This window comes from Vombatus ursinus, unplaced genomic scaffold (genome assembly GCF_900497805.2).
Source record: "Vombatus ursinus unplaced genomic scaffold, bare-nosed wombat genome assembly UNPS02014799.1, whole genome shotgun sequence".
In the NCBI taxonomy this organism is placed as follows: domain Eukaryota; kingdom Metazoa; phylum Chordata; class Mammalia; order Diprotodontia; family Vombatidae; genus Vombatus; species Vombatus ursinus.
In genome coordinates, this window is record NW_020954577.1 from 28,104,664 (window position 1) to 28,132,051 (window position 27,388).

Below are 27,388 nucleotides of genomic sequence, written 5' to 3' on the forward strand. Positions count from 1 at the left end.
CTATTTTAAGTATTTTCTCCTGGGTCGCCTCTCATTTTCCAGTTACTGGAGGGTGGGGAGGGGGAGTGGCTCATCAATTTCTTTTCTTCTGTTTCAGTTCAGCAAACCATCCAGGCAAGTTGCCATGACAGTGAAGCAATTTCTAGTGGGGTCTAAATACCACAGATGGCAGATGCCAGGGCTGCATGACCCGAGGGCAGGGGGGTGGCCCTTAGGAATCTATTATTTCTTCCTATTCCTCCCCTCCTCCCCCATCCCCACATTCCTTACTTCCAAATTTGAACTCAGGTCTTGCTGACCCCAGGACCAACACCATCCAAGTCACATCAAGGCTTCTCAGGGTGATAGATGTCCAGATACAGCAACTCATCATCTGTTACTTTCACTGATTTTCACTGTTATTTTTCACTGATGATAAAAGTCACTAGACCTGATCAGTTCCCTGAGGGTGGGATGTTCGAACAAGATATTTTTTAAGGGGGGAAGGGGATTGGACATGTTTTCCGTGGCCCATCCCACCACACCACACACGTGGTCAATACACTTTGCTCCCCATGACTCACCCAGAGGAATCAGCAACGTCCAGACCTTGGGGGAGGGTAGGAGAAGGCTGTAGGTCCCACAGGGCCTGGCACGGACCATGGCACCAAGGTCAGTATAACGATCTAGGCTCTCATGTTCTGGTCTCCAGTCTAGCACCCGCCCCTGTTTGCTTTAACTTCGGCCTGCAGTCTCCCAGGACAGAGCCCAGGTGTCCTCCTCCTGTGCCAGGGAACATCAGCTGTTTAAAGCCCACCCGTGGTGGCATGGGGCCTGGCAGAGCCTGGTGAGGCGGGTACCATTGCTACTCTGCCTTTCTACAGATGGGGAAATGAGGCTGGACAAATGAAGTGACTTGCCCAGGGTCACCAGGCCAGAGGGGGTCTCGGGCAGGTCTGTCAAACGAGGGGGCTGGACTAGAAGGGCCTAAGGGACCTTCAGAGCTGGGCTCTTTAAGAGTATATCCAGAGTGAGGGGATGCGGGTTCAAATCCCAGGGATTTGAAAGTCACTTGGCAGCCCCCTTCTGCCTCACTTTCCTGGTCTGTAACAAAGGGTAGTTAGTTAGACTGGAGGTGCTCCGAAGTCCCTCCCTGCTCCGCTTCCAGGAAGGTGCGGGCAGCCCAGGAAGACGCTCCCCTTCCCCCCCCCATCAGTGGGGCCGCCCGGGGGAGGGAGTCCTTGCACCACGTGAGCAGGGAACCGCGGCTTCCGGGCGCTGTTTCCGGCCGGACGGCTTTGTCCGGAGGACCGGAAAAGGGGTCGCCGGGAGCGCCGGTTCCAGCGCCGATTTGCCCGGGGAGAGGAAGAGGGAGGAGAGGCGGCTACCCGCGCCATGGGGGGCTGGAGGCTGTTGGCCCGCGCAGCCGAGGGGCTGTGGGCCCGGGGCGGCGGCGGGGGCTGCGGGTACGTGGGCCTCGGGGCCGGGGGGGGGCGGCGCGGGGGCGCCCGGGGCTCGAGCAGCCAGGGCTCCCCCCCTCATCGGGGACAGGAGAGGGTCAACGGGGGAGGGGGAGGGTCGTGTTCAAGGTCACACTGGAGCGCGGCAGGTGGTGCCCTCGTAGGGGCTTAATAAGGGCTCGACTATCTGACCGTTACTAAGTGGCAATCGGTCTGCCGGCATTTATTAAGCGCCCACGGTATGCCGAGGCTGTGCTAAGCTCTTGAGGATACTGAGATAGAGAATCAAATACTCTCTTAGGGAGTTTACGTGGCGGGAAGGAGAGGGAGAGACAGCATGGAGCACCCAGTGCCCCCTTAAAGCTGCACCGAGGCTTTTGGGACACTGCATTCAGACGCGGAAAAGTAAGGTGGGGGAAGGGTGGCATCAGCTGAGGAAGGTGGCCTCCCCCGGGGGGAGGGGGGGAGGTTAGAGCAGAGGCCGAGGCGGTGGCTTCGCCCTGGACCCCGGCCTTGGGGCAGCCCTCCTTCCGAAGCCTGCCTTTGGTTGAGTGCCAGTGTGGACGAGGGCATTTGAACGTGGCCCATCCCTTTTGCACAGTCTATGCACTCATTACCAAAGTGCTTTGGGGTAGTAGCCCCTGGAGATCCTCTCTCCATAAGGAACACATTGTTCATTTAGGGATGGTTTTGGTCCAAGTGAGAACGAGGGGGATTTCCTCCCGATATGTCTTGTTACTTCATCCAAAACTTAACCCCCTCATCTCCTTACTTTAGGACAGAGTTGTCTAACAGCAGGCGATGCTCCTGAGTGAGGACAAACCAGGTTAAAATGGAATAGGAAAATATTTAACAAAATAAATAAAAATACAACATAATAGAACATAAAAAGAGATAATGTTGTCTAAGATAATTGCAGCCTGCCGGATCTTTGTGAAAGGTTTAGTGGCTCCCTGTTTTCTGTTTGAGCTTTGATACCACGGACACTTATAAAAACGAGGATCAAAATTATCTAGTGGCCAGTCTTACAGTGAGCCTCTCAGAATTTTAGCTCGGTGGATGTTCAAGCCTTCATTTCACTTTCATTCTACTCACAGGATTATCATCCCAGTTCAGTTCAATATGACTCTGGCCTAGACCACTGCAATATTGGACTCCTACCTGGTCTCCCTACCTCCAGACTTCCATTTCCAATTAGTCTTTCACACAGTAGCTAAACTGATATTCTTAGAGCATGAGTCTGAACCAAGCACTCCCCTTTGAGGAAGCCTCAGTGTCTCTATTGCCTTTAAGATCAAACACAGACTTCTCCATTTGACCCTTTATCATCTAGATCCTATGTAATCTTTGTGCACCTATTTTGCATGACCCCTTTCATATACTTGTTATTCCATCCAAACTGGCCTACTTGCTAATTCCTTTATATGCTGTTCTATCTCCCACCTCTGTGGATTTGCACAGGTTTTCCCCTTCCCCAAAATGCTCTCCCTCCTCACATCTCCTTATGACCTCTAGTTCCTAAAGCACCATCACTGATATTCCAGAAGCTCTAGAGACTCCTCGTTGTTTGCTTCTAGGATAAAATGTTAGCTCCTCTTTTCAGCATTTAAATGCTGCACAGTCCAGCCTCTTTGCAGGCTGATTATACCTTCCTTCCCCTCACACTCTGCACTACACCAAACTGGCCTGTTTCTGCTTCCTCCCACCTCTATGCCTTTGCCCAAACCAGGGATGGGAACCAGTAGTATTAAGGCCACATGTGGCCTTTTGACTGAGACCAAGTTTTACAGAACAAATTCATTAAGGGCATTTGTTCTGTAAAGTTTGGATTCAGTCAAAGGGCTGCACTTGAGGACCTAGAGGGCCACATGTGGCCTTGGCTACAGTTTCCCTACCCTTGGCCCAAGCTATTCACCATACCTGGAATGCTCTCTTGACCTTTTCTCACAAGCCCCAGCCTTCTTCAGGGCTCATCTGAACTACTACCTTCTTCAAAGAATCAGAGTTAGCTTGTTGGAAGAAACTCCTTTCCAAAGGATGAAAATATGCATTTTGTGTTTATCCTGTATTGTCTGTGAATACGTATCCCCTCTAGTACTGGGGTTCTTAACTAGTATCCATGAATTTGTTTAATATTTTGCTAATTGTATTTCAATATAATTGATTTCTTTTGTAATCCTGTGTGTTTTGTGCATTGAAGAACATAATTCTGAGGAGGCCATGTATTTCCCCAGACTGCCAGAGAGGTCCGTGACACAGAGAAGGTTTAAGAACCCTTGCAGCCTAGTAGAGTGGAAACTCCCCCACTTCTGTATCCATAGCCCCAGTTGCTGGCAAATGCTTTATCATTGTTAAATCAGTGAATCAAATTGATAGGATGTGCTGGAGCTGTTAGAAATCAGAATTGCCAGAGACAAGACATCCAGTGAGCTCTTTAGTAGACCAGATGTGCCCTTAAGGAATGCTGGTAGGGTTTCAGATTTAAAGGTGACTTTTCAGTTCTTATAGCTTTAGTTCCTTCTTTGATCATTAACCTTTTTTTTCCACAGTGCTCCTCTATGCCAGATTGGAAGGAATGATTTGACTTGTTTTCTCTTACCTTGACAGGTCACACTTCAGCCTTATTGTGAGAAGCACCCATGGGGCCAGTTCTACCTGGTGGCATGAACATCTGTCTGAAGAAAATTATGAATTTCTTAAACAGTTAACTGCTGAAGAGTATAAGGCCCAAACAGCAAGTAAACTGTGTCCTCTGAAAGATGAACCGTGGCCCATACATCCTTGGGAACCAGGTAAGCATCTTATTTGTTTGAGGATTTTACTTTTAGGCTCTGGTCACATTTTTTATGTCAGATACACACATTTATATACGTATCTTTCCAATCTTCTGACATAATAAAGTCTATTTGGGGATGAATAAATGATCATCTAATTGTATTTGGGGTTTGTGTTAAACCATCTTAAACGTCTAGCCTTTCACTGAAAAGGTTCCCTACTAGTAAATGATTTTTTGAGTGACATCTTGTATTCTACAATTAAACTGTGTAAGGAGAGAGGATCATTTTGCTTAGATACTCAAAATCAGACTCAATTAAAAAGAAAGATTACTTAAAGGAATTAAAGATGAGTAGGAGGAAGAGGTCCAAGTTATTCATGTGTTTCCTAGAGCATCAGTGTCCGTGGGATGTTTCAGTATACAGGGGCTACCATAGATTCTGCTTCTGTAGTCCAGTAGAGTGCTCGCTGTGAGTTCTTCCAGGTGCTTCGATGATCTAGGCCTTTGTGTGCTTTCTGCTGTGGCGTTTGTCTGGTACAGTGAACAGAGGGGCTGAGTGTAGCTTCTTAAAGTTCATAAGCAAAATCTAACTTGTGGCAGCTGATTTGACCAATCTGCTGTAACAGTTTCCACCATCCTGGACTCTCCCAAGTGCCCATGGTGTGCTCCTTTTTGGGCCTTGAGTCCAGGAATATCCATTTAACACATTGAGAGTAGATGAACATTGCAAAAGAATAAAAGTGAGCTTAATGCTTCAAGAACTATTGTGTTTGAGCAGTCAGTCCCTGGTTGGTTTGTGTAAATTCCTATACTATTGAGTATAGTTCCTGCATGTCTGTTACCAATAGCTGTATTTCATCCATGTGTTGAATATTTATATGTTTGAATAATAAATATTTGATATACAGCTGGTGGTATAATACACAGAGCACTGGGCTTGGAGTCAGGAAGACCTGAGTTCAAATCTAGTCTCAGACACTTACCAACTGTATGACCCTGGGCAAGTCATTTAACCTGTTTGCCTCTGTTTCCTCCTTTATAAAATGGGGATAATAATAGCACCTGTCCCTTGGGTTGCTATGAGGATCAAATGAAATAATACTTGTAAAGCATTTAGCACAGTGCCTAGCACACAGTAAATACTACATGAATGGTATATATTATTTGTGTTGAAGCCATATTATTTGGAGAGAAAAATTATTTTAGGGTTGTGTTGCAAAGTGGTGAAATCTTTTTTTTTCTTTTTCAATTTCTAGGTTCCTCAAGAGTTGGTCTTATTGTAGCAAAATTGGGCATGATGCCATTATGGACCAAGGATGGTAAAAAACATGCAGTCACATTACTTCAGGTAATAAATGGAAAATAGAATCAATCCCAACAAGTGTCACATTAATTATATGTAACGATTATCGATAGACTATGTATATTGTAGATGGTCATAAATATGATTGCGTGCCAATGTCCTGTGTGAGACCAGGACATTTTGGTGGGCAAAGGGTGGGGACAGGGGGGACACAGAGATGTCTGGGCCTAGGATTTCATCAGTAGAGGGAGCCCCTGATGAGGATACACCCCAAACCAATGCAAATTGGTAACTGCTATGCAACTTAGAGCCTTGGAGAGTTACTTAGGATAAGGACTTGAACCCAGGTTCAACCTCTAGGCTAGCCTTCTCACACCCTGGACCAGATAACTGTGGCATTAGTGTGTTAAGGAGCTAAGCGCTCTGATGAGTTACTTTGGCGGATCCTAATAACGATTCCTAAAATGTTGCCAGGGATCAGCATCACGCTCACTGATCTATACGATTTGCTTTGATCTGGAATAAAAAGAACTTAACTTGGTCTAGATTGAGTCAGGGTGCCAGATCACATCAAATAAACCCGCCGACGTGATTGACCTTGTTCTGTACATTCTGAATTGTCCTGATGCAAATGAGAACTTTCGTCCGTCTACTAATTATTCAAACTGAAATTGTGCTTTTCTTCTATTTGCTTTATCATGTGGGTCAGCCTTGAGCCAGATGCCTCATGACTTCTTCCAGCTCCCCAGTTCTGTGGTTATCTAAACCAAATGAAAACTCTAGCTCCCTGTTAGAGACATAGTGAAAGCAGTTAGGTTCTTACTTAATTTAGTAAACTTATGTAGCCATAGTTTAAGTGTTATATAAATAATGTCATTTAAATGGAGTTCTGCATTTTAACCTTTCCCTTACATGGGTTTATTTTTAAGGTCCAAGACTGTCATGTCCTAAAATACTCTCCAAAGGAAGAATGTCAGAGGAATCGAGGAATCCTAATAGTCGGAGGAAAAAATGTATCACATTTCTCTGTAAGTTACTATTTATAAGAGTAAGTAATTTGCATGAGCTACTTATGAATTGTTTTGTGTCTTGAAGCTGTAGAACTACAAATTATTTTTTGGTCTGTGAGCAAATTACTTAAATTTCTGTCTTAGTCTCTGTGGAGAATCGTAGTATTTTCCTGAAGGAATAAATACTGCTGGCAGTTATCAGAGCTTGGGGTGCAAAAAAAAAAAAAAAAGATCTAATTATGAATCAAATTTTTTTTAAAATAAAAGTCTTCAGATAGACTGCTAATGTGACATAATTCTGAGCTTTTTAAATTTCTATTTTAAAATGATATCACATCTCTTAATTCCTGAAAATAACCAACTCCTCCTTATTCATGTTTTTCCTTAGCTCTTGGAAAGAAAGATGTAGTAATTTCATGTTGCTGAGATATGTATTTCTTTAATTGTAAATTATCTGTAAGCAGAAAATAAGCTTAGAATATAATGCGTACCACCAACTTTAATAGCAACTGACATTTTCTTTAATAAAGTCCAGAAAAGCAGTGGCTGAGTGGGGAAACGGTTCCTTTTCATTTGACCGGTTCTATGTGTGCCGTGCACACAATTGTGCTAAATGCTGGGAGTACAAAGACAGAAATGAAACAGTGCCTGTTGATAGAGAGATAGATGAATTATGTACAGAATAAACATGAGTTAAGTTTTGGGTATAACCCCAGAAGCTGGGGCCATCAGGAAAGGCTTCTTGTGAAAGGTGGTACTCAAGTAGAGTCTTGAACAAAGGATTTTGAACAAACAGGACTCACAAGAGGAAAATCACCTTGGCAGGCACAGGGAGGCTGGATTGGGGAGGGAGAGGCTTGGGGCAGAGGGGCTAGTTAGGAGGCTGTTGTAGTAGTACAGGTGGTGAGTGATGAGGCCTTGAAGACCTTGAGGGAAGGGACAAGGTACCAGAGAGATTGTAGATGCAGCAGCAGAGGGATTTGGTGGCTGATTGGCTGTGGAGTGTGAGGAGGGTAAAGAGTAGAGGCTGTGCCTGGGTGGCACACCTGGGTGCCTGGGAGGGCAGCAGGGCCCTAGAGAGAAGTCACGTGTTCAGAAGCAGAGAGGATTGGGGGGATAGGGGAGACAGGTTCATCAGTGTTTGTCAGATTGAACTGAAGGTGTTATTTGTAGCGACATTAAACACACACACACACACACACACGCACACGCACACGCACACATGCATGTCTTCCTTATCCTGCAGCAACCTTCACTAGATCTTGATGTCCCTGCCTCTCTTCACCTCCTTTGAGAAAGCTGTATGCCTGTGGCGCCTCTGCTTTCTTTCCTGTCACTTTCCTCCAGATTCTCTGTACTCTGGCTTCTGACCTCATAATTCAACTGAAACTCCCCCCTCTAAAGCTATCTGTCATCTCTTCATTTCCACATCTTGTCGCCTTTTCACAGTCCTCATCCTTCTTGACCTCTCTGTGACATAGGACCCGTCAGTCTCCCTCTTCCTTGCTACTTTCTTCTTTCCAGGTTTTTGTGACACTGCTTTCTTCTGGTGGTTCCTTCTTGGTCAGTTAGTCTGAGTTACACCCACTAACCATGGATATGTATCCCTCAGGACTGTCCTGGGCCCTCTTGTCTTTTTGGCTCGGTGCTGTCTCTTGGTAATCTCATTAGCCCCCGAGGCTTCAGCTGTCTTGCACAGGATTCCCAGATTGTGAGCTGCATACTCTCCCCTGCCGCCAGTTGCCTTTTAGAAAGCTTGAGTTGGCTGTTCCATAGGCATCTTAAACTCAGCATGTCAAAAATGGAACTCAGTATCTTTTCCCAAAAAGCTTTCCCTACCTTCAAACTTACCTGTTCCTATCAAGGACACCGTGGTCCTTGAGGTCGCCCAGACCCACAAACTCGGTGTCATTCTTGGCCCCTCACCTGCCCTTAGCCCACACATCCATCCTGTTGTCAAATCTCTCTGCCCATACGACAACTCTCCTGTGTTCCAGTGGTACAAAGCCTCTCGCCTCTCACCCAGACCAGTACAACAGCCTTCTGACCGAAGCTTACCCGGCCTCTGGCCTCATGTGTCTCCTGCATTGCCAAGGGGATTTTTCTGAAGCTTAGTTCTGACCTCGTCACCCACCTCCCTCAGGTCCCTCCAGTTTCTCTATATCTCTAGGATCAAACAGGAATCTTGTGTTTCGTTCCCTCCCGTTCCAGTGTTTTTACATTGATTCCCTCGCCAGCACTCTCAGATCCAGCAGCGCCGGCCTCCGTGCTGCTCCACATGAGAGTCTCCATCTCCTGCCTTAGTGCCACTGTCCAGCCTATCCCTCCCACCTGGCATTCTCTTCCCTCTCACTTCCTCCAAGACTCGGCTTCTTCTTCCCCCTTCTAATGGAGTCCTTTCCTGGCTCCCCTAGCTGCTGGTGCCTTCCTCTCTCAGATTAGCGCTGGGTGCACCTCTTTACTTACATGTTCGCTCCTTCATTGGGCTGGGCGCTCTTTGAGGGCAGGGGCTGTTTGCCCTTCTGAGGCAGCTATGGAGCGTGAATGGATAGCACTGGACCTGGAGTCAGGAAAACCTAGTTCAAATCCTGCCTCTGACACTCACTAGCTGTGTAACCCTGGGCAAGTCACTTGGTCTCTCCCAGCCTTAATTTCCTCATCTGTAAAATGGGAGCATAATAATAACACCTGCCTCCTAGGTTTGTTATGAGGACCAAATGAGATAACATAAAGCACATTGTAAACATCTGTAAATGATAGTTCTTGTTATTATTGTTGTTCCCATTATGATCATTGTTACCATTATTCTGGGTGATAGATGATAGAACAGAGGGCTCCCCCCATTAGAGTTTCCTGCCCCTGGTTCCTCAGCCATAGCCTCTGACCAGCTTCAGCTGCTGCCAGCTGTCTTCTCTCCTTGCCCAGTAGCCAGCCTCAGGCCAGTGACTTTACCGAACCCTAGGATGCAGCCAACAGGTCAGTTGTTCGTGGGTGCAAGTATCCTCCTTGGTCAGCACTGGATGTGCGAGTGGTCTTAGGGATGCCCGCTGGTTTCTGTTTCTGCTCCCTGCAGATTCAGGACCATACCTTTTGAGCTTTTGAGTCAAGGACTGCCTCTTGCCTTAGGACACAGCTTCAGGTCCCAGTTCTTCCAGTTCCCAAGTTGGAAGGTTCTGTGTAGCACCCTTCTGGATAGACCATGTCCCCAGTGCCCAAAGACCTCTGTCCATTTCTTTCTGCTGACCTGGGCTGGAAAAAATAAATTCTTGTGATTTCTCCTTGGATTTCCCAATCATGGGTCAGTCTGGCACTTGTTCCAAATCTGGGAGGAATATTTGGGGAAAGCTGGGCTTTATTGCTGCTTCCTACTGTGCCATCTTTAACTCTCCTGTATAGAAATGGCAGTTATTCCTCTTTTGATGAAAAGAAGAATATTTTGAAGACTTAATGAATTCAGGATTTCAAGACTCCCGTAGTATTTTAAAACCGTGGTAAGGTTTTTAGAGAATCTTTTTTTCAGTGTTAAATATTTTTATTTTTCAAATGGGTTCCAGATGTCATGGGTGCAGTTCTTTAGATGACAAGTGTTGGTTTTCTGTAATTACTTTTTTAATGCGCAGTTGGTCCCTCCCCTTAAATATCACAACCACGTTTGTAAACACGTGCCTTTTTTACAATGCTTTATCCTTTTGCAAGTGGTTTGTAGTCCGTGCTGCTTTCAGAAGAATTTTGCAAATTAAACTAAAAATGTACTCACTTTGGAATATTTTGTTAAATTTATTTCAAAGAGGAAGAAAGAACCAAAAGCCCAGTGTGTGTTTAGAATCTCCCTAAACCAGTATTTACAAAATTGTTCTGCAAAATCATACTACTTTTGGCTCTGTGAATATGGGTATTATGAAAACATTTCCATGCTAGTAACATTTAATATTTTAGATGGGGAAATGTAAACTGAGATGTTAAAAATGTTTGTTACATGTGGCAATGTCAGTACCAAATTCTGTCTGCAGCGTTCCTCACCTCCGCCCCTCCCTCCACACGTGATGTACCTTACTTACTGAAGTACTGATTCTCCATTTATGGATTCTTTCAGTATATTTCAAGCCCCAGTACTGCACAGCCAGATCAATTTTGGAAGTGCTGTCCTGAACTCTGTTCATTCGTGCTAATGATTAGACTTGACTTGCCTCACCTGTTCATCAGTGAGTACCACAGTTGCAGCAGAATGCTCTCGTGGAGCCCTCGCATGCCCTCCATTTCCCTGGTTCCAAGTGCAGTCCTGCTCATCCTGTGTCATTCCTGGCCATGTTTTTACATAGCTCCTCCACAGAGGAGCCCCTCAACATGCCAGCAGCTTTCTTTGAGGCTTTTTTTTATTTTGTGGGTATTAGTCACTTGGACTATTCAGCTGTTTCCTTTGCTCGTTCCATGCAACCCTCCAGTTTTCTTTTCTGATTACACGTTTCCTCATCGATATCCCTTATGCCGCCTGGAGAGTGAGCTGCCGTGTCTGCTGTGTTTTTCTCCATTGCCTTTTGAGTCACCTGCAGTTTTGCTTCCTTGGAAACCATACCTCATTTTTTTAATGATCCATCTCAGCATCACAGAGTAACCACCACATTTGGACCACCTCAGGCCTCAGTTTACTTTTCAAAGTAGAAGTAGCATTTAAGACAGAGTTGGCAACACGGCCAAGTATAGACTGAAGAGATCTTTGTCAGAGTTTGCAAAAACAATCTTAAACATCAGAAATCACTTTACACGTATCTCAGGGAAAATAACATACCAGAGGATGGAAAAAGCATGGATAATAATTGCGGCAGTGTTTTTCTCCCCCAAAGCATTACAGAGAACATCGATAATTGGTGACCCATAAGTAGATTTCCTTACATTTTTAGAACCTTTCATAGAATTATTTACCCCATCAATTGAAAGATCCAAAAAGTACAAGATCTCCATTTTTGTTGTTGTTGTTAATTGCAAAGACATTTGACTCAGCAGAGCAAAATACAGCCTTAGAATCTCCTCCAATCGGGGTCTCTTGCTTAAGTACATACAAGACTCCTCAATAATTGCAACCCAAGAGATATAATTTTGTTCACCAATCTCCTGGTAATTAATGTCAATTGAGGTAGAAAATAGGAAGTTTTATGGTTTTCAAAGGTAACTCTTTACTGGAAAGAAGATGTCTTGCACAAGGTCTAAATAGAAGAGGAATTCCCCATAGATTGCAACAGAAATATTACTATGATAGATAATATTGTATTCCCAAGTTCTAGTCAATCTTTAAGGAATGTTCATTTTAATCAAATAGAATAGTCTGGGTAGTCTCCTTGTGTTGCAGTGATTTGGGGCCTGTGTAATTATTAATTGTTAATGACCTAAATTTACTAAAGGACAGTTAGATAGCTCAGTGGATAGAATGATGGGCCTGGAGTCAGAAAGACTCATTTTCCTTATTCACATCTGGCCTCAGACGCTTACTAGCTGTGTGACCCTGGGCAATCACTTAACCCTGTTTACCTCAGTTTCCTCATCTGTAAAATGAGCTGGAGAAGAAGGTAGCAAAACACTTGAGTATCTTTGTCAAGAAAATCCAAATGGGATCAGACAGGACAAAGAACTGAACAACAAAAACTTCAGTAAGCTTGTGTGTGTCTGGTGTGAGTTGGACTTGATTCTGTGGTTTGACCAGATCCTGACCTTTGATTTGATGCAAGGAGCTTATTTAGGAGCTCCTCTAAATCATTTCTTTTCATCAGGCAAAGCAAAATGTTTTGTTAGTACTGGGGGGAAATGGATTATGATATGAGAGCATAGCAACAAAGATCAGTCTCTTCAAATGCCTGTCTTTATAGTGATATATGAAGATAAGTCTTATGCAATTCTTCATAAATAATATACCTTTCTGTAGACGAGAGAGAGGTCTTTTTTTGAAAGAAAATCATCTAATGATTTTTCCCACTTGTTGTTTGCCTGAGGACTACAGCATGAAATAGTAATTGAAAAATAAAAACTAGGAGTATAAAATATTTAGACATTTTAAAATGAATTTATGAAGACTCCTTGTTTGTCTTCTGCTAGAGTTTTTCTTTTAATCTGTGATACATTCATGCCTTAAAATAAGTTAAAACTAAATTCAGTTACTTTTTTTTTCTTACTTTTGCAACTTTAAAAATCCAAACTTAAGAAGTACATAGTACCTACAATTAGGACATTAAATGACCCCAAAATTAACGTAAATCATCTCATCTTAGGAGCAGAGAAGTGTTTCCACCATGAAAAAAGAATATTGCAGGAAACGTAGCAGGTCATGGTAGCAGCCTCCTTATAGGTGGAATGATTCAAGTGTTGTAGAACTCAGTGTCCCTTAAGTTATCTTTTGAGACTGTTCATTTGGTTCTTTAAAAAAACAAAAAACTTTAGTTGTAATGTTGCTGTTATCTCTTCCAGGCTTAATATATTTAGTTTCATTTGACTGATAATCCTTTTTATCTTAGAAGTTTTGTTCCTAAAATACAACTTTTGATGTATTTTGCCATTTCATTAAAGATAATAAATATCATATTATTTTGTTTCTTCCATTATAGTTTTTTCTGTGTGGAAGTGGTTGAGCTTAGGTATTATCATGTTTATTGTTAAATATAAAAATAGCCTCAGGGTATATTTAAAGGTGAATACTTTAAAACCATAATATTCATAAAACAACACCATTGTTTAATTGTCACCTGGGACTATTCTATTGTCAAAATGAGTTTTATGTTCCATCCTGAAAGTTATTAGACTGATTCCCCTTGATCTGATCAGAAAGGAAATTCAGTGATGTAGTTTGGCTAGTGAAAGTTCCGTGTCCGTATTTGGTCTTGTTATGAAAATAAGCATAATAGAGGTCATTGGTGAGGCATAAACAGACCTTGTAAAAGTAGAAGAAGAGATAGCTGTGCTGGTTTTCTATGATGAGGACATTTACAGAAGGTAGATGACCCACAGAGAGTCCTTTAGACTTAGTAAATTATGTCTTCCTCCATCCCTTGGAGAATAAGTTCTTAATAAGAAGACCCTTAATAATTGATTCATTCAAAGAAGATTTTAATAGTCTTCTATTCAAGGCACTGTTCTGGGTGCAAAGGGGATGTAAAAATGAATGAGAGTCATCCTTGCCAACAAGTATTTGATAGCGTGTTAGTGAAAATGAAATGTGAGTGCTGGATGTGGAATTAGGCTTCAGATTCTGCCGCTGACATTTACTAGTTGTGTGTCGGTGGACAGATCCACAATTACTCTAAGTTATAGACAGGCCTGGAGTTTCCATAACTATGAAATTGGAAGTTCCTAAAGTTTTAAGGAAGCTCCTTGTGTGTACAGATAATGATCCAGAACGTGATAAATGCTAGGGCATCTTTAGAGAAAGGAGGAGAAGACCCATTGGGTGGGGAGAGCCAAGGGAACCTTCATGAAGAGGTAAGATTTGGGGCTGGGCCTGAGAGGACATTGACAGAAAAAGTGGTATTAGGAGATTGGGGTGGGAAGTGGGAGCATTGGATGTTTCCAACAGAAAAGACAGAAAGCATAGGCCGTGTTCAGTAATGGCAAAGAGTCTGGGTTGATTGGAGCAGAGTGTGCACAGGAAAATGAGAAACAGTTTAAGAATAAAATCAGTAGAGTGAAAGAGGCTGACTCTCCATTGTAAAGTCTGAGAACAGAGTAGGGAGGTAAACTAATGTGTCCCCCCAGTAGGTCTGTGACCTCGGTGTTGGGGGTATTCCTTCAGAAGTGTATTTCACAACTTGCCCATCTCTGCCAATCCCCGGGGACTTCTGTCCTTGCCTTCCCATAAGTTCTCCAGCAGGAGTCTGCCCAGCCTGCTGGGGACATTTTTCATTTTTGACACACAGGTTGTCCACTTGCCATCTTATGCTCCTGAAACATGACCGATCCATTTTTCTATTCAATGGAAGTTCTGGTCGTTCTTTGGAGTTCCTTTTGTGTTGTAAGTTACAGCTTGCTCAAGCCTGTCACATGCCTTTTCCCGGCATTCTGGATAAGACTGGACTGTTACATGGTTTGCAACCAAACAACATCACATTGAATGTTGGCATTAAAAAGATAGGCCTTTATTTTTAGGAGAAGTGTGGGATCTTTCCAAAAGTCATCCAGCCTGATTTCTTGTTCCTGTTTAATACTCATCCCATCATATTGTCCATTTGGGGTGTGTGTGTGTGTGTGTGTGTGTGTGTGTGTGTGTGTGTGTGTGTGCAGACACATATACATACATACACATATATACACACACATACACCCCTAAGCTCGAATGATAATAGCCAGCCTAGCCTTGATGTAGCTCTTTAATGTTTGCAAAGTGCTTTACTTCTGGTATCTCATTTGATCTTCACAACACCCCTGGGAGCTCGGTGCTATTATCCCAGTTTTACAAATGGGGAAAGAAGCTGAGGTGAAGTGACACGGCTGAGACTGGATTTGAGCTTAGGTCTTCCTGGCTTCAGGCCCAGCTGCTCTGTTAGCCAACTCCCTCCATGTCCTAATCAGGGCAGTAGATGTTTTGGTCCACTTGGCATTTCCTGTGGAGTCTCCTGCAGAGACTGACAAACCAGACTTATTCTAGGGGGTCTGCAGTGTTCTGGGCCCCACCCACACAATATCATCTGCACACCAGGAGCATTCAGAGGATCTTATCCATGGAGAATCTGTTAGCACCCACTGTAGATGGTGAAGGTGGAGTTAGAAGAAAAGGGACAGAAGGGGAATTAGAGATGGGGGAGAGGGGATCTCAAATATGTTTTGATTTGATTTAAGAAACTAACAAACTCGTGGATGGCCAGTAATCTTATTTGCATCCCCAAAATGGAGATTAACCCAAGCGAGTTAATTTCTAGTTTAAGTTCACAGAAGTATCTTAATTTTCTGTATCACAGAGTTTCTCCACATCCTGTGTGGAGAAGCAGGGTGGGTAGATACAGTGCTGAATTGGGAAAGAGCTGGCGTCCTGCTTTCCTAGAGCTCAAGGGCAGAGAAGAGAAAATGTGGTATAAAAAATGGTGCTTCGTTGGCTGGCTTTGGGGTCAGGAAGACTCGAGTTCAGATCTTGCTCTGACACTAGCCGTGTGACCCTATGAAGGTCACTTGACCTCTGTTTCCTAGTGTAATGTGGAGATAATAACAGTACCCACCTCCCAAGGTTATTGTGAGGGTAAAATGAAGTAATATTTGTAAAGTACTTTGCAAACCTTAAAGTGTTATACTTGTTGAGTCGCTTCATTTGTGTCTGACTCTTTGTGACCCCATGTGGGGTTTTCTTGGCAGAGATACTGGAGCGGTTTGCCATTTCCTTCTCCAGCTCATTTTACAGATGAGGAAACTGAGGCAAACAGGGTTAAGTGACTTGCCCAAGGTCACACAGCTAGTAAATGTCTGAGGTCAGATTTGAACTCAGGTCTTCCTAACTCCAGGCCTGGCACTCTATCCCCTGCACCATCTAGCTGCCCCAAAGTGTATGTAAATGCTGGTTATTATTGTTGTTGTTACTGTTATCATTCTGATATGGCCTGGTTCAGGACAGGCTAAAATGAAAGTCAGGTGGAAGTGAAGCATCATCTGGAAATAAATCTGGAATCCTTTGGAGGGATTAGGAAAGGCTTTCAATAGAAGGTAGTGCTTGAACTAGTCTTGAAGGAAGGGTTTCTTGAGGCAGAGGTGAGGGGGGGAGTGCTTTCTGCAAAAACAGGAATGGAGAGGCTGGTCTGGTTGGATTGCTGAGTGAGAAGAGTAATGTCCAGTGAGGCTGGAGAGGTCACTGAGACCTGGTTCTGAAGGCAGGTTAGTAGGGAGCCTCTGGAGGTGGCTGAGCAGGGGAATGATGCGCTCCATCTGCACTGAAGAGAAAATCTCTTTAGCAGGCTTGGGTGGGATGGACTGAAGTGATGAGAGATTGAGGCAGGAGACCAGTCAGAAGCCTGCTGCAGGAATCTGGGCAAGAGGCTTTGAGCTCCTGAACAAAGGCGGTCTCTGTGAGAGGAGAGTAGGGCCGATAGAGAAGGGACAGTGCATGGGAGAGGTCGGAGATGGTTACAGTCACAGCCTGCTGGAGAGTATGGGAGAGAGGGGATGAAGGGATGGCCCACGAAAGGAGAGGGGCCACCTTCTGTGGGAGGCTGCAGAAGAAAGGAGGTGGGAGCTTTTAAGATGAAGAGAATGTGAGGAGAGGGGGCTGCAGCTGTGTGTGGCGAGAGCTCCGAGGGAACGGGTGCACCAGAGAGGGCTGCCTGGGTGAAGCTGGAGAACCAGGATTTATAATGGACCCGGGGAACACCGTTTGGAGACTAGCTGTGTCAGGCGTGAGTAGAAGCAAAGGAAGCAAGGAGAGGAGGCCTGGGTGGAGGTCTGGTAAAAAAAAAAAAAAAAAAAAAATGAGCAGCAACAGGAGGAAGGGGCCTTTTAGAGCAGAGGACAGTGTGGAGTTGAAACAGCCAATGGGGATGCCAGGATTGGGAAAGGAAGAAAGGGAAGCCAGAGCCCTGGTGATAGCCTGAGAAAGCACTGATGGGGTAGGGGAATTGGCAGGGCCCTGACGCCCTGTCCTGGGCCCTCTTCTCTTCTCCCCTCTCTGGTATTTCACTGGGTGATCTCATCAGCCTATGTGGATTTAATGACCATCTCCATGCTGATGATTCCCAAATCTACCCATCCTGCCCCAGTCTCTGCTGACCTCCATTCTCACGTTTCCAGCTTCCTTTCAGACATCTCAAACTGGATGTCCAGTAGACTTTTTAGACTCACTGTACCCAAAACAGCACCCATTGTCTTTCCCCCAGACCCTCCTCCCTGCTACCTTCCCCATTACTGCAGAGAACACCACCATCCTCCCGGTCCCTCAGGCTCACAACCTAGGGGTCATCCTGGACTCCTCACTGTCACCCTCAAATCCAGGCTGTTGCCAAGGCCTGTCAGTTTCATCTTCACGACATCTCTCGAATATGCCCCCTCCTCTCCTCTGACCCTGCTCCCACTCTGGTACAGGCCCTCATCACCTCCCACCTGGGCTGTTGCCATGGCTGCTGGGGGGCCTGCCTGCCTCAAGTCTCTCTCCACTCAGTCCATCCTTCATTCAGCCACCAAAGTGATTTTCTAAAGTGTAGGTCCAGTTACATCCCCCTCTGCTCAGTATTTTTAATATTCAAAGCCCTTCAGAACGTAGCGAGGCCCCTGTAACCCTGCCCTCAAACCTTTCCAGCCCTCATATTTACACCCATGCATGTGTCCTTTGATACAATGACACTCGTCTCCTCTGCTGTTTATCACAAAGAAGACCCTCCATCCCTCAGCTTCAGGCATTTTCTCTGGCTGTCTCCCTTACCTGGAATGTGCTCTCCCTCCTTCATTCTGACTACTGAGCTTCCTTTAAGTCCCAGTGAAAAGCCCAGCTATAGGAAGCCTTTCCCATTCCTTCCTCATTCTAGTGTCTTCCCCTGTTAATTATTTTCTATTTATCTTGCACATAGCTTGGGTGTATGTATATATACACACACATACATATGTATTTATTTACTTGTTATCTTCCCCATTAGATTGTGAGCTCCTTGAGGGACTGTCTTTTACTTTTCTTTGTATCCCCGGTGCCTTGCTTATTGACTTATTGATGAGGGCAAAAATAGGAAGGGTGAAGGATAGAGACCTGGAGTGAAAGGTAATTTGGGTCAAATAGAAAACTGTCAGTTTCTAATTAAGGAAGTTAATTAAAGAGAACACTTGTGAGTGACAGTACAATACAGTGTGTGATCGTTCCTAGGTGTGTCTAAGGTGGAGTAAAGAAGGTTGTGGGATTGAAGGGGGTCACGGAATTGGGAAGCTGGGAATCTTGATGTTAGTGCAGAATGTGAGCGTCCACTGAACTCCTGGAGAAAGAAGAGAGAATGAGCGGGGGGGGGGGGGGGGGGGGGGGGGGGGCCCCCCCCAGCACCCCCACAGCATCCATGACTGGATCTCAGAGAAGGAGAGGTCACTGCCTTAGGGAGTGTATGGGAGAGTCCATAATGGCGCTGGGGAGCAAAAGATTTCCAGCTTCTCTTCCAGGCCAGGTGGTTCAAGGTCTGTGAGAGAAGGTATAGCCAGCACTGTAGAAGACGGCCAGGGATGCAGCATTGTCAGGGTGAAGCCAGCTCTTAGCACCTGCTTTCAAGTCCTCCTTTGACCCCCCTCAGCAAGTCATTGAAGCTGCCTGAGCCTCAGTTCCCTTATCTCTAAAATTTGGGAGTTGCGCTAAGTAACTTCTCAGGTCCTCTCTGCCTGGGCATCTATATGCCCAAGAAGGGCAGTAGAAAAGTGGCTTAGTATCATGGGTGGTGTTAATCTAGTGTATGTCTTTACATTGAATACTCATCTTATGTGTTTTGTTTCCCTTAATGAGTACTTTTTTCCTCCTAGAAATCTGAATCATTAATGAAAATGTACAGAGACGTTGGAGTGCCACCAAAACAGAAATTCTCATCATTTCCTGTGACTGATAATGCTATAATTAAACCAGGTAACTAATTAAAGAATTAATCATAGTGCTTAGCACAGTACCTGGTACATAATAGGCATTTAATAAATGTTTATTGATTAATTGAGGTAATTAGTGGTCAATTGTAGGGGAGATGAAGATACCTTAGGTATAATTGGTTTGATGCCAGTCCTTTTGGTAAAATTTGAGCACAGTACAAGACACTAAACATTTATTTGTATATATAAAAAGCTACCTGATTTAATCACAAGAGACAAATTAAATCTTTATTTTTACATGGGGCATTTTATAGTAAACGTCATTTTTAGTAACAGGAAGAATACTGTTTTCTGCAGCACTGAGAGCTACGTATGTGGAAAAGCCATTCTAAAAAGAAGCATTTAATTTTTAAAGTTCATCATTTATATGTTGGGATGTTCCATTAAATGAATAGTTTGAAGGTAATTAGGCCAGTAAGTAGCTCTGTGTCCAGTGAGGTGGAGATGAAAGAGGGAGTGTCTTAATATCTAAAAGATGGATCAACAGGCAACCAGACTGGGCCTCTAGATGATTGGAAATAGCTAGGAAGACAGTTTGACTTCAACAAAGCTTGCTGAGAATGAGGAAGTAGAAAAATTTTACTAAGGCTTAATAAGACCCTCCACTTTAAATCAATATCCTTTAATACTCCGTGATATTAGCACAAAGGACATAGGGCAGGGTGGAAAACATGGGTGGTGAAACATGAGTCAGGAGCAAGAAATGAGATAGGCTTAAGATGTTTAATCAGGGGTATCAAATTCAAATAGAAAAAGTTCCTGGCAGGCTGCATATTGACTTAGAAGACCACACATTAACATTATCTGTGTTGCACTGTACTTTTATTCATTTTATTAAACATTTCCCAATTAGTTTGACCGGTTTAGCCGAGGACAGCTTTGGGGAACAGCCGAGGGTGGGGAACTCATGGCCTCAAGGCCATCAGTGGCCTTCTAGGCTCTTGGGTTCAGCCTTTTGACTGAGTCCAAGTTTTACAGAACTTTTGACTGAGTCCAAGTTTTACAGAACAAATTCTTTGATCAAGGGGACAATCTCTTACTCAAGCAGAGATTTTAGAGGTATCAGATATAGTGAGTTCCAGATCACATCACAAAACTGAAGTTAATTATATTTTAACAGTCAGAAGATAACTAGTTACTGATGTAAGTCATTTCTGAATTAGCTCTGTATGGTCAGATCATCAACTTACTAGCACCAATGTCAAGATAAATACTAAATTAAAAGGAAGAATAAAATTAAGATATGCCATGCAATTGAGAACTCCAACTTGATCTATTTTTAAATGCTATTGAAGCTGAAAAAATAGGAAGTAGGTAGAATAATAAATGTCAACACAGATGATACTATTTCCTTAGAAGTTAAACTATTTTCAGTCCATTGCCATAATGAAATCAAAAGACCTTTGAAATCACCTCAGACAGTAAAAAAAAAAGTGGTCCTTTCTGGCAAAACTGAATAAAATGACAGCCAATAGCAAATGAGTTAAAAGATGAACTTGGTTTTTTTACAAAGGATGATCAAAGATTAGGTTACATACAGGATCATCTCAAAATAATGAGAAGTAGTGGAGAGAAAAAGCATGTTTGCAAAGCTGTCCTCCAATGTCCAACTAACCTAGTCATCCAGAAAACATCTACTTAAGGAGAGTACAAAATGGAGGGAAAAAAATCTATGAAGATCAATCCTTAAAGTACTGTTTTCTTTATCACGGACAGTAGAACAACCACATTTGCACTCCGACTCCAATGAGCTATGGTACCTAAGAAAATAAAAATAGAAAGCCCCTGGGCTAGAACAAATATGCATAGAGGAGGAAGTCCATACTAGAGACAACATGAATTTGAAAGTGTTGAAGAATTGATTCTCAAGATACAGGAAACAGAAAGATACAAACAGCTTGGGAAAGAGTGTGAATTTTGTTGTTACCAAAATGAAAAAATGTAAAATATTGACCCATATGCCTACTTACCACCTGTACAAAAATCTTTGAGACTAATGTACGTATAGATTGAAACTAACCTTGAAAGTATGGAAGAGAAAAATCAGAAAATTGTTTCATGGCTTTCAAGAGCAGACCACAAGGCTGACAGAAAGGTACCAGTGAATGAAGTATTTTTTAAGCACTCGCTGTGTGCAAACGGTGCACTGAGCAGACAGGCCTGCTCTCAAGGAGCTCACTCTCATGGAGGAAACATCCCATGGGGAGGGAATTAGAAAGTCCCAGGGCCTGCCAGAATGCAGCATCCCATGGGGCTTATTGTTGGACTACAAAGAAACAATTGATCCCTAATAACAGAATGCTCTATTAAAAGCTTCTCCTCCATTAAGATGATTCTCATTGATGTCAGAATCGTGTAAGATTCGTTGAAAGATGTAACAAATGGAGAGTTTTGTTTGATCCTCTTTATCACGTCGAATGAGACATAAAACAGTGAGATCCTTGCTCTCCAAAGTTGTTCGTTGCTACTGGGAAGGCCGTCCAGCACAGAGTACAAAGCAGAGATCTTCCAGACGGGCCTGCTTGTCCCTGATAGTAGGCTAATGATGGCATCAAGCCTAGGAGCATTGCAGAGCTTCTTAATGAGACCCACGACCATTCAAAGAGTTCAGGCTAATAATCCGCAACAAAAACAAAGCAGGCGGAGAATGGCTGTTGCCCAGTTTCTGATTAGCAAACAGACAGACAGACAGACCACAGGGCTTTTCTATCGGTACATGGATGTCTTAGGCGGACAAACGGTGAACCGGGCTAACAACTGAAAAGGCCCTAGGGGAGAACAGGCCAGATTGCCTTGGAAAAATCAGTTCTCCCTGAAACAAAGACCTGTTTTTTAAATTGCAACACCAATAGTTGTTGTAATAACTAGAATTTATATAGTGCTTTAAGATTTTCAAAACACTTTACAAATATTTCGTTTTATCCTCACATCCACCCTGGGAGGTAGGTGCTATTACATTTTACAGATGAGGAACCTGAGGCAGACAGAGATTAGGTGACTTACCCAGGGTCATACAGTTAGTAGTTGTCTGTGATCTGACTTTGAATTCAGGTCTTCCTGTCTCCAGGTCCAACCATCTAGCTACTATAAGCTACCTACACCAGGACAGTTGTTCAAGTAATTATGTATGACTGGGAGTCATAGAATATCGTACTCTCTAAAGCTGTGGTATCAGACTCAAATAGAAACCAGATTCCTGCAGGCCACAGACTGACTTAGAAAACCTCAAGTTAACATTAGCTATGTTGTATTGTATTTTTATTTATTTGTTAAATATTTCTCAATTACATTTTAATCTGGTTCTATCCACACTTGGAAGTTTTGCCTGCTCCATGTTTGACGTCTCTGCTCTAAAGAATTGCAATTTCAGGACCCCCAAAGAACATGGTTCCCTTCTTATATCTACCCCATAGAATCCCTGACTTCCCTCGACTAGCAGCTCAAGCACCACCTTCTACATAGTGTAGGAGGTATACTTCAAGTCTTTCCAGATCCCATCAAGTATTAGAACCTTTCTTCTCAAATGACTTTGTATTTAACTACTTTGCATTTAGTTGTATTTATTCTACATGTGCCCATACACACAACCACATTGTGGGTCTCCCTTGTTGTCTCCTAATCAGAATGTAAGCTCCTCATGAGTAGGCATTATTATAACCAATGAAAATTGGTTATATTTGTATACCCAGTGCCTGGCACATAGAAGGTACTTAGAGAATGCATTTGATCGGTGGGCGCGAATAGGTTGTAGCATATCACAACAAAGAATGGCCTGGTAGAAATGGCATAAAACATGTCAGATAACATCAGACAGATACATGACCAGTCCCACATTAAGAGGGGGATAACCATTGGGCAGTCTGCTTCCTCCTTTAGTATCTGTATAATGTCAGGATATCTAGAGCAAGGCCACTGGGCATACTGGGCAGGACTTTTGTTCAAGATTGGTGGGAAGCTGGGGCAGCTAGGTCTTGCAGTGGATAGAGCTCCAGCCTTGGAGTCAGGAGAACCTGAGTTCAAATTTGGCCTCAGACACTTGACACTTACTTAGCTGTGTGACCCTGGGCAAGTCACTTAACCCTGATTGCCTTACCAAAAAGCAAAAAAAAAAAAAAAAAAAAGATTGGTGGGAAGCTGTGATTGGCTGCCTTTTCATGTGTTTCTTTGGAGAGAGTGACCACATTAATGAAATCAGAGCTAGCCAAGGCAAAAACCAGGTTCTGTAATTTTGAGTACCACTCATGATGTTAAGAACAAAAGTTCTCTGTAAATATTGGTGGCTAATTAGTAAGTTTGCATCAAAAATTAGATAATTCTCCTATAAGGCAAGTGTCGATTTTAAAAAATGCTTGGGGGATATTCCATATCATATTACAAAATAAGTCTTGCTTTTTAAAATGATTCATCACAGAGTTCTCTTGAATAAACAATTTCTTTAGTACTTTTTAGATTTTATTTTTGTGCATGTTTTCAGAAACACATCTATTGTATGAGGTATAATTCATTTCTGTATGGGATTTTCCAATGGCTAGGCTTTCTCTGTATAGTATAGTCATGACAGTAAGCATTTATTAAACATTTAATGTGCATCTGGCACAAGAAAAACCAAGACACGCCCGGCCCTCGAGGGAGGGGGCGTTACTTCTTTTGGGAGCGTGGCGGCCAAGGCCGGAGAATCCAGAGTGTGGAGCCCAGAGAGGAATGAAGGCCAGCTGGCCTGGTACACCCTCGAATGGAGATTCCTGGAAGGTTTCACTGGTGGGAGGAGTGGACTGCAAAGGGGAGGGCCTGTTCTGGATAAGCGGGCAGCCAAGGCATGGTGGGACAACTCAGGGAGCATTCTGGATGTGAATTTGTTTTCCTGATTGGGAAATCTCATGGAAAGTTTTTCCTTTCTAAAGGTACACCTCTGTATGCTGCTCACTTCCGCCCGGGACAGTACGTGGACGTCACGGCCAAAACGTAAGTCCACTGAGGGCCTCTTTCTCTTCTCTTCATATAGCTTCCTTCGCATGTCTAGAAGCCACTAGGGGACATTCATTTAAAATCTCACACTTAAATATTATTGAACGTAAGTGTTTTAAAACATTAGAATGTGAAGGCCACTGATTCCAACTAAAATGGAGCTAAGGAAAAGGCAGCATGGGCGGGGTGGCAGTGTGCATTGAGGAAATAATCAGTTACGAAGAACAACCTAAAATCCACATCCACTGTGGTGATGAGATATGCAGGAAAAATCCCATCTGTGATTCAGAGCATCTCTTGAATAGGCTGCAGGAAGCATCTAGAGAGCTCACCTCAGAGCTGGGAAGGCCAGGGTTCACGCTCCACCCTGTCATACCCCAGCAGGGGGCCCCTCGGGGCTCCAGGCATGTTGGTTAGACTCCAAGGCCCAGAGAATGTGTTGACCTGCATTGATTGAGGTCAGTTCCTCACCTGAGAGTTTCCTATGCCAATGAAATCACAAGTCCAAGAGAAATAGCTCAAGTAATTATGAAAATACTAATTCTGTCTTGCTACTCCTTTTTGTAACTTATACTGAGGCAATTTCTGTGTAGTCATGTGAAGACACTGGCATGGATTTCTGAATATACCTAATATGCCTGTGGGCAACAACATAAAAATTCAGATTATGCCTGTCCTCCCAGGACCTTAAATGCTGGGATGGCAGTGAGGTGTTCCAGTATTTGTAGCAGCATTTTTGTGATGGTAAACACCCATAGACCCTTGAACCTCACCTTCAAAGGGATGGAGGAGCCTAAGAGGTAAACTGCCTCAGGCAGGGCAGACACCGCTGGCAAAGGCAGAGAACCATGTAGGGGACAGAGTGTCACATTGGGTACAACAAGTAGGCAAGGTGAGGTAGAGTGTGGAACGCAGGGGCAGAGCAGCAGGAAGTCAGTCTGAAAAGATGGACGGGTGCCAGGCTTCCCTTTGCTTAGAAATGTGCATCCCAGGTGTTGAAAAGCATTAGATTACATGGATTTGGGGCTGAAGGGAGCAGAGCAATAGTGTGTCCAGGGGCGTCAAACTCAGACAGACATGAGAGCCTCTAAAAACTGTTAACAAGGATCTCTATGGACTGCATATTGACTGCAGAACCAGCATGCTTATTATTTTTTTATTAATACATCAACATTAAAATCAGACAGGAATGATATTTTAATCTGGCATGGGCACCATTTGGGAGTGTTGCGGCCTCCCTACAGTTTAGGATTGCATGTGTCACAGCTGGATGTAGCCCATCCTCCTTATTTTACAAAATAGGAAACTGAGGTACAGCATATTCAGGTGACTTACTTGTCCAGGGTTATACAGGCAGACAAAATTTGAACCCAGGTCCCCTGAGCCAAGTTTTCTTTCTACTCTGTGGTGTCTCTGGCAAGGATTTGGTTTGCCAGAGCCTATTCAGATAATATCCATTCCTTCCTCAATACATGATGAGATTACCTGTTACTCTAGTAGAAATGATGTGTGTGAAAGTTTCAGTGTGAATTTCTAAAAGTGGGATTATCGACCCTTGGGGAAAATTCCCTTTGCCTTTGACAAAGAGCTGACTAGAGGAGCCTCCAGTTTCCCCTCAGATGGGCACAGCTGTCTTCTGGGGTGGGATCAGGTTTGCTGGCTGACTTCAGCCAGGCCCTTCTCCATGTTTCTTTCATGATTTCTCTTCATTTTCTGCCTCCATGTCCTTATTTTCTCCTGTACTTTTCTACTTGATTCACTCACTTATTTATTGGCTCTTGCTTTTCTAAGGTCTAATGGGTCAGTTTAGGACCATAAAGGTTGTCCTTCGAGGTCACTGAGGAACACTTCCTGTTTTTACAAATGAGGAAGTTGAACCCTCACGTGGTTACATTACAGGCATAAGCAGACGGCCAGTATTAAACTCCCAAGTCTTCTTGCCTCTAGACTACAGCATTGGGAAATGCTTTTTTTCATTTTGGAGTTTGAGGCCGTTCTGGATCCATTTGTGTAGTGAGATGGTCTGGAGGTCACTTTGAGACGGTAGGAAGACTCCAGGTGCCACAGAATAAGCAAGGCTGCTTTTATTGTCCTTGTTATGTTCACCATGGCATTTCCCTCTTTTACTTCTAAATTTGTTCAGTTTACAACACAAAAATGCCATTTATAAAGAAACCAGTACTTCACTGCTTTACTTGTGTTTTCAAATAGCACCCTATATAGAAGTGATCATATTAAATCAACACTTTGGTTAAAATGAACCTGAAAATTGGATTCTTTAGAAAGTGGCTGATTTTAGTATCTCCCTTTTCTTTGGATAAAGGAAGAAAATGATTTGAAATTAAAGTCTAATTTCCTCCTTAATACGAATGTTCGTGTTTTGATTGTGAAATGAAAACTGTGACATTTGCCTACAAGGAAAGTTGAGTCTTCCAAAATTTTTAAATATTCCCAATATTTACTGTCTTCAACTTCCAGATTTAGTTGTTGAGCTAAAACATACATAGAAGCAAGAACTTTCTCTTGGGTTTGCAGAAATTACCGTGGTGCCAATGGGATGTAGTTACTTTATTTCCACAGACCTGAGGCTATTTAAAAATTGAGTAGGACTTTTTTTTTTTTTAAATCTGAGTTACGTGTAGCTTTTTAAATGTCCTTGTATGTTTGTGTGTGACGGTAAGCTGGAGGCCACCCACTCTTTAAGGTAAAAGGCTTTTAATAGATTCTTTCTAACAGCAACATGAAATCAGTTCATATAATATTGAGGTACTTTGGTTGGGTTGTCATCATTTTGGACACTACTCTATATTTAAGTAATCAAATTGAAATTGGTATTTTGAGTCTAATAAAAATGCATTGATATTTTTAAATGTGCTTTTTCAAAACATGCCCAATCCTGAGCGACTGTTCTTATGTGAAGTTGATTTGGAGCGGGAGGGGTATCCACATTCCCAACAAAAGATTATTTTTATTTTTCTGCCATAGCTATTTGCTCATTTAATGCTTTGAGAAGATTTCAATTCAATTTTGACAGCATAGGAGAGACTCCCTCTCTCCTATATATCACACACATTGATAGAAGGATTTTGACAGTATCACTGTTAACAGGGCCTTGGGAAGTCCTGGTCTTTGAAATACGACTCTTTGTCTAGCTCACTCTGGGTTTAACTTGAAAACTGTTGCTGCAAAGAAGGCTGTGTGTGGAGGTTTTACCCAAAAAACAAAAACCCCAAACCTCTAGAGTTTATTCCTGTCCTAATAACGGGAGTGGTTCCATTGCATCAAATTCTGCCAGTTTGAGTTATCATTGTGTTACTATGATTGCTGCAGTCTGGTTTTT

General features: G+C 43.2%; 1 protein-coding gene across 3 annotated transcripts in view; it reads left to right on the forward strand.

Moving 5' to 3' along the window:
• The first annotated feature begins 625 nt into the window (after nt 1-625).
• Nucleotides 626-27,388, forward strand: part of MRPL3 (mitochondrial ribosomal protein L3) — a 42,879-nt gene continuing 16,116 nt past the window's right edge. Inside the window, exons 1-6 of one of the 3 annotated variants that reach the window (XM_027871902.1) lie at nt 626-651; nt 4,047-4,231; nt 5,472-5,563; nt 6,448-6,546; nt 18,967-19,066; nt 23,985-24,045. In XM_027871902.1, the coding sequence (XP_027727703.1) occupies nt 641-651; nt 4,047-4,231; nt 5,472-5,563; nt 6,448-6,546; nt 18,967-19,066; nt 23,985-24,045 (548 nt within the window). In that variant the 5' untranslated portion in view covers nt 626-640. The other 2 variants (XM_027871901.1, XM_027871900.1) reach the window with 2 other exon arrangements.